Here is a 7,874-nt window from a genome sequence, read left to right as displayed (position 1 = left end):
AGTTAGACTCTTGGGTCCCAAGGTCAGCATCACCTTTTTTCAACAGAAGGACTCCTGAGCTGGTTAACCTCTCCATTACCTCTATGTTCCCTCATCTAGTTCAAAAGGAATTGCATCTTCGGTGTGGTCCCATGTGGATGAGGCCACAGTGGCAGGAGCTGATATTTCTCCTGAGAAACCAATCCATACAGAGCAGAAACACCCAGTCCTACAAGCCCTGAAATTCAGGTTTGGCTCAGTGAGAATGCTTTCATCCACAAGTTAAGTGCCTGGATTAAAAATTCTTCTGCCCTTAACACTTCCAAATTAGTTTGATTTAAATAAGAAGACTCGAGAGAAAATCTGGAGCATTCAATTGCTTATACTTGCTTTTTGTTTTTATTATCAACAATCAAGTTAATGGTACACTCTTGGAAAACTATATGCACATGTAGAAATATTTCCCCTTTAAATAGAAGCATTCATTATAACACGTATAAATAAATTTGAAAATCTGAAACATAACTTATGACGCTTATGTTCACAAACATAGTCCAACGAGAAGAAAACGAAATCAGACAGACATGCACCTGATAACAAAAATATATACCATTGTCTGAACCTGGTCTCTCTAAACACAAAGGAATTGAACCCGTGAGAACCTTATTACGCCAAAAAGACACACCATAGAGACTACAAGAAGAGAAAAACATTATACGGTCACGCAGAGGAGACGGTCTGTACTGAGAGTAACACGATACAATTGAGTCACAGAACACAGCTGTAGAAAGACACCGAAAAAGTTAAAGCCTCAACATTCAACTAATATCTATAGTTTGTGCCTTTTAAAATAAAATTGAAACAAAAAATCCCAACAGAGATGTCTAAACTGCGCGTAGAAGGATTCATCAATATACAGTCCGTCCACCCTACAGGATGAGTCCAGCTCGGATCACTCAATCAGAAATGCAAGCCGAGACACTTTCTGCAAACGTTGTGTGCCTTTCCCTTGCTGGGTAGATTTCTCTGCCGCCAGCTACGTGGGACTGCAACTGACTCCAATGCAAAGCAATGCCAAAAAGTTCCGTAAAAGCTGGTGGAAGAAGAAAATGCCGGCGGGGGTGGCAGGAGAGAAAAAGGAGCGCTGAAAATATGAGACACGGGTTGCAGAGTTTGAGGATGAAAAGGCATCTCATGTACAGGGCATCTTTCAGGGCCAAGCGGCTGCGAAGGTTTGGGGATAGCAACGGTGTGGCAATCAGTTGCGCTAAGGGCAAGATGGTTTCCGGCGAGGTGGGGACAGGCAAGCGGGCTCCAGAAAGTCACTTTGGCTGCCAGGACAGTCTGAGTGAGCCATCACTGCGGTGGCCGGAACCCAAAGACCTGAGGGGAACCAGGGCTGGAAAGGCATCAATATCCCTTCCTAAAGAGGAGCCACGAGAGTCTGTACAGTTGTGAGCATGAGAATTTAGGGGTTCGCAAGACCAAATCCTCAGTGCCAGCCACAGTCCTCTCTTACTCCCTTTGCATTTTTTTTTTTAACTTGTCCCCTCCATTTGGATCTTTTTACCTTTTGTGATTTATTTTATTTCACTTTTTTTTTATCGTTGCTGCCTTCCGAATTTTTAATTTGTTTCTAAGAAGTCACTGAGTTAGTTGTACCCCCCATCTCTCCCTACCACCTATATGGGGCCACAGACACACAGTCTCCGAGACAAACATACACCCGACACTCAGACACAGCCCCCTGAGAGTGCCCTGAAGTCCAGACCACGCTGCTCACACCCCCTGGGCAGCAGGCGGAGCCCTGTCCTGTGCGCAGCCTGAGGCAGGTGCGAAGCCAGGGAAGTTTTTTGTTTGTTTGTTTGTTTTGTTTTGTTTTGTTGGGGGAGGAAGGTTGAGGAAAGGGTTAGGAGTGGGGTTGAAATGGGAGCGACGTCATTTTCTCGTTATTCGAATCGCGATCAGTTTAGGCCGCTGGCAGCAGCGACTCTAGCCTTGGGTCTACCCACTCGCCCACTCGCCAGCCCGAACCCGGGCTCGCCCGCCGCCGCCGCAGATCGCAGATCAGAACATACTGCTCTTGACTAAGGCGGCCTTGGCACCGTTGGGTCTTTGGAGCGAAGATAAGACGCTGGCGAAAGGGCCCCCTAGTGAATCCGGGATGGAGGTGATGGGGCCCGGACCGGGAGCCCAGCCTTGCCCCGGGCCCCCAGCCGCAGCCAGGCCTCCTGCCGCCGCCGCCGCTGCCGCCGCTGCCGCCGCAGCCGCTGCAGCAGCCGCCGCAGCCGCACCGCCCTTGCCGGGTTCGCCTCCCGGGCCCCCCGGGCCCGCCGCCCCCGGAGCTCCGGTCGGGCTGGGCCCTCCGCCGCCGCCGCCGTTTGCCCCACAACTAGGGGTCGGGTTGGGGTTGGGTCCCGGGCCCCCAGTGCTGTCGGGGTCGGTGCTCTTTGCCTCTTTGCTCTCATCATCCCGGGAGGAGTCAGACTTCTTGCCGGAGGAGCCGTTTTTGGCTGCCGCGGCTGCTGCCGCTGCTGCACGCTCCTGCTTGCGAAACTTGGCTCGACGGTTCTGGAACCACACCTGCCCAAAGACAGGAGAGGGGATGAAACGGGGGAAGAAATCCAGAGAGCAAAGTGGCGCTTGGGACGACCTACTTCGTTTCAGAGCACACACACACACACACACACACACACACACACACACACACACACACACTTCGCCACATGAATGGACCATTGACAACACAGCACACGCTTACAAGTCCGCTAGTACCTCTTCTGAGAAACTTTCTAAGGGCCCAAACGAACGTGCCAGTGTAAGGGACAGGTACAAAGGTCACAAAAAGACCTAAAACGGAAGCCTTTCTTTTGATGGACTCTTAAAGGCTCTCTGCTTACTCCTAGCCCTCTCAAGTCTAACTAGAGAAAGGAGCTACCTTCCTCTTTAGTGACTTTTAGCCAGCTCATCCACTGGCTATCCACAGGGGAGCCTTGCGTGGTGAGCACCAACCTTGCACTTGGCTAGCTGAGGAGTTCCAGAGCACACCTTTGCTCCTAATAGTTAGGTAGGGTCCCTTCACGAATCTGTTTCTAGTCCTAGTTGCTAGGAAATTACTAAATTACTCCGTGTACCACCAGTGTTAAGTTTTTAAAGGCGCTTGAATTAGGAGACACTTGGCAACCGAAAGATGACAGCTAGGCTGACAAAGACGTCGGGGAAAATCGTCAGTCTTCCTCTCTCCGGGCACTTCCTCTCTCCCTTTCAAACTCCCAGTGCCCTGCTCTGGTGGGAAACACTTTGTGGCTGTCAACAAGTTGCCCGTGGTGTGTGTCCTAGGCCCCCCTAGTGCTCACACAACACTCCAAATTCCATTTCTCCGACCGGTCCTGGGTCCCTTTAGAACTCTAAGCAGCATCCACCCCTCACCCCACTGCTGCTGTGGCGCTCGGTCTCCGGTACCTGGACTCTCGCCTCGGTGAGGTCTATCTTCAGCGCTAGCTCCTCCCGGGTGTAGATGTCTGGGTAGTGCGTCTCGGCGAAGACCCTCTCCAGCTCTTTGAGCTGTGCGCTCGTGAAAGTGGTACGGATGCGCCGCTGCTTGCGTTTCTCGTTGAGGCCGCCGTGGTCGGTGAAGAGTTTGTAAGGAACTAGAGGGTGACAGAGGATAGAGTGAGCAAAAGAGCCAGGACGTGGGGACCCAAGGTCAGACAGCCCGGGAGCCGCTACGGACACCAGCGGCGACCTGCCAAGAAAACCCAGCAAATTAGTAATGTCTAGATGCAGGGGCAACGGTGAGACTGTGTGGGGGTTCTTGTGGTCCAAGGGCCTTTGGGTGGGTTGAAATAGCAAGTTGAAGACCACTTGAGCTCCCGAACCGGGAATGCCGCATTCAGCAAGAAAACAGTCCAAAAACATCAGTTGGAATATCAGAAAGACCTGGACGAAGTTACCACTCACGTCCACTGTTGCAACTTTTCAATTCTCTGAAGTTGACACCGCCCGAAAGTTGGGGGATAGTGCTGTTAAGAAAAACAATAAATTCAAAAAATGATAATAAAAATGACCGGTCAAAGGGGTGTGAGCCTCTGTCGGTTCTTTAAAAAAAAAAAGAGAGACACCGCCAGTAATGAGCTTTACTCTTTGTTATTTAATTATTTTCTAAGCTTTACGTCTCATCGCAAAGTAAATAAATTATGCCTATCATTTTGGCAGCTTAAGATAATTTTGTTGGCGGTTCGGGTGTGACTAGGATAGTGTAACCCTGTAAGTGAATTACCCCTCCCTGCAATCGCTTCTAACGTGATAAATTCTTTCATTTGTGTAAGCAAATTTCGTTTGGTAAATACTAAACACATTTCCATTTTCAAATGCAATCAAGGCTTCCTATATACGAGCGGAAAGGCGGCTTCTTCCGCCAAGAGAGCTAGCGGTCCTTACCTGCGGCGTACGGACTGCTCTGGTGGTCTCTGAGGGTGCCGAGGCTGCAGGATCCCGGAGTGAGGGACGGACAGCCGGACGTGGCCCCAAAAGTGGTCCTTATCGGGTTATACTGGAAGCCACTGGCCTGGCTGCAGGAACTGAAGTCTGCATAGGCTGACGCCAGGCTCGAGGTGTCCATCCCGGCCATACAGGACTCGTAGGCAGAGGAATTGAGGTAAGAATATTCCATTTTATACATTGAAAAGGTTCTGGATGGCTCAGCCAAGTGGAAAAATGAAATAAAAGATGGATATGGAGAAGGTGGCTGGAGTGGGGAGATGTGCACAGCTCAACGCCTGCCTCCAAACTGGCCTCCTTACTACCAGCAGAGCCTAGTTTTATGAAAAAGCCTCCTATGAGATGCCTTGTCTGAGGTCTCTAGAGCATATAGTCCTCATAATAAACTTGGCTCTTTCCACTTGGACAATAGCAAAGCGGTTGGTCTTATTGCTGGCGCTTTTTACATGACAATAACTCATCCGTCTATTGGGCTGGCACTGGGGAACTGAGCTGTCCAACCTCCCTATCATTGATTCCTGCATCTCTAATTAGAATTTAATACCACACCATTACGCACCGAGCCCCTGATCCTCCCTTCTAACCAGCTCCTGCCCTTTAATTCAATCACGCTACTTGGAAATAATGAAAGTTGGGTGACGATTTTCCCTGATCCAATTTCCAAGAGCTTTTAAGCCTTTTTAACTGATCATATACCTTAGGCATAAATTGAGATAGTGTGTTTTCCCCCTTCTTCCTCCTTTTTTTTCTTTCTTTCTTTCTTTCTTTTTTGGTTAGGGAGAAGAAACCTTGATGTCATAGAAAACCTGTTTTGTAAGAGTGTTACACGCTCAATTTAACAACAAGCCTACCCCCCGAAGTGCATGAAATTTTATAAAGGACTGGGACATTGGCAAGACTCAGGCGTCCTGTAACATAGCGTAAGTGGGCCAAGGGTGTTTTATGTGAACGATAAGGATAAGCGGATTTCTTTAAAATACACCTGGTCGAAGGGGATGAAAAGAGAAATAGTATCTTATCAATTGTATTTCTCCTCGAAGCTTAATGTGCTTTCCAGAGACGTGGGCAGACAGGTCCTTTACAAAAGTAACATAAACAACCGAGTAAAGCTCTCGAAGGTAAAACATCTGGGTTCCCTACCAAACGATTCTCTGAGCTCAGCGCTGGCTGTGTCTGTCTGCTTTTGTGTAGATTGGTCTATGTGAAACTTCCCTGCGAAGGTTGTTTTAATTCCTCAGTAGCTACCATGCCCAGCATGAAGTGTACCCAAACGGGATTCCTTTTCCAGTCTTTTACTCTCTCCCTCTCTTTCGCCTCTCGTTTTTTTCAGGCGCTCACAATTCCTATCAGACCCGTGATTTCCCAAAGAGGATCCCTATCTGTTCGTCCTTTAGGTTTTCTGACTTCACTGAGCGACACCCTTGCTATTTAAACAAACAAGGCAACGGCTCGAGGCAGCTCACTTTCCTAGTTCGATTCCTCGGGCTCTTGAGTTCTGGCAAGGAGTCGCAAACAAAGAAGGCAGCCTTGATTTGTGGACCTCGGTGGCCCCATGATTTAAGCGGAGGATAATTTTCATTTGGTTCGTTAGACTCTAGCAGAATAAAGGGAAATATTTCATTAAATCCTTCCTCTCGGTGGACAAGAGGGGGGAATGCTTAGTTGAATCGCCATGTGGTGTAAACAAACCCTGGATATTTTATATGAATTAAATGTGTAGGTAATTAGTTTTATTGCATTCATTACCCCCTTTATGTGCTCTGTAACAAGTCAGTAATTAAAGTAACAAACTCATAAAGTCTTTATAGGGGCATTTAGGCGTTCAGTGTTTGCCAAACTAAGTGGTTTAATTCGATGCTAGTGCCGGGGAGTGGATGGGCACTCGCTCTCCACTGCTACCCTGCTTTATCACGGGGTAAACCGCTGCAGACTCGGTAAAGGATTAAACACGGACAGCGGGGCCCCCCCCCCAGCCTTTTCAGCTTCTGACCAGGTGTTTGCGTATCCTCTGGACCTAAGAGTGCTGAACTGGCAAATTCAGGCAAGCGAACCCACCGAGGAAGCTGGTGATAGTTTTATGGGGCGGGCTGATAGTTTTATTGCAGTTGTACACTGTACAATGCGTATTTGATAAAGAAGGACCCTTGGTGACCAATGTGCACTTTTTTGTGCAGTGGGGGAAATGAAAATAAATGCGTCCAAGGTTTGACTGCGGCGGGAAACAAATTGCAACACTCTAAATGGTTTTTCTTTATGGTCACCAGACAAGAGGAGAAAGGGGGATGCAAGCATCTGTCTTCAGTCCCTGCACCTAAAGGCCTGCAAAGACGGATGCGAATCCAAGGGTTATTACAGCGTGGATTTGTCTTTATTTATCGTTCCCTCATGAATATGAATCTGCATCTGGACCAGGAGGTGCCTGTACCCCACGGACTCCACATGGACTTTCCCTCACTGGTATTCTCCCACTGCCTTCCACTTTAGGGAGGTGGGGGATATGTTACCAAACACAAGGCTACTATTGTCCAAGTTTCTCTGTTCCCTGGGACTTAGGGGTGAGGGGAAGAAAAAGAAGAGCAGTGCGTCCTGGTTTTCTGAAAATCGGGATGTTGTAGCTCAGACCAGCGTTCTGAGATGTCAAGGGGTGGGATTTAGGCCAGGTTAGGCCAGATTAACACGGGCCAGCCAGCAATTTTTGGCACAGGTGGGCTGTAAGCTATTTTTCTGCAAGAGAGACATTTGGGGAGTCTGGGAGGAGGTGCATTTAGTTTCTAAGGCCCAAGTTGGCAAAGTCCAGGTTCACAGCCTGCCTGAGGTGCATCTCAGAGTGTTCTGCTGGAAGCCACCCCGGCTCCTGGCAGCTGCTCTTCAACGGTGCCCAGAGCCCTACACCAGCCCAGCATGCCAGACATTTTCACAGCCTTCATTCACATGACTCATTACAACAAACTTCAGATGATTCTAGGCTGTTTTTTAAAAAAGGTCTTTGGACAGAGGTCCTGGCTGTACACCCTGAAGTGTTCTGCGGGCCGGACAGGAGGAAAGGGAGAGCTAGGACCAGGAATCCCCGCAAGGGAAATGCCCTCGGAGGAGGGACAAGACCAGCCGAAGCCATCGCAGGGCGCCAGCCCAGGGCTGGTCCCTCCCTCTAGTCTGGCTCCAAGCTGCCTCCACTTGGTCGCGCCAGCCGCCTTCAGGGTGCCAGTCCTGTTCTGTGGATCATCCTCGTCCTCTCTCCAGACGCCCCCTGGTGCCCATCCTCTCGTGGTGTGGCCCTTGCGCTGCGCGCCTCCTCGGAGACCGCTCAGAGCTAGAACCGCACGGTTGGCTGAGCAAACGCTCTTGACTTCATTTTCCCCTTTGTAGGACTTGTAGGTTTATTTTGTTCAGTGTCA

General features: G+C 49.4%; 1 protein-coding gene across 1 annotated transcript; it reads right to left on the bottom strand.

Moving 5' to 3' along the window:
* Positions 1 to 1,843: 1,843 nt before the first annotated feature.
* Positions 1,844 to 4,966, bottom strand: Phox2b (paired like homeobox 2B). The gene is made up of 3 exons (XM_051198221.1): positions 4,420 to 4,966; positions 3,442 to 3,629; positions 1,844 to 2,562 (listed from the first exon to the last, which is right to left on the bottom strand). Exons 1-3 carry the CDS (start codon positions 4,658 to 4,660, stop codon positions 2,047 to 2,049), a joined length of 945 nt encoding a protein of 314 aa, XP_051054178.1. The 5' UTR covers positions 4,661 to 4,966; the 3' UTR covers positions 1,844 to 2,046.
* Between the last annotated feature and the right edge of the window lie 2,908 nt (positions 4,967 to 7,874).

This window comes from Phodopus roborovskii, unplaced genomic scaffold, assembly GCF_943737965.1.
Source record: "Phodopus roborovskii unplaced genomic scaffold, PHOROB, whole genome shotgun sequence".
Taxonomy (NCBI): domain Eukaryota; kingdom Metazoa; phylum Chordata; class Mammalia; order Rodentia; family Cricetidae; genus Phodopus; species Phodopus roborovskii.
This window is presented reverse-complemented; position numbering and strand designations above follow the sequence as displayed.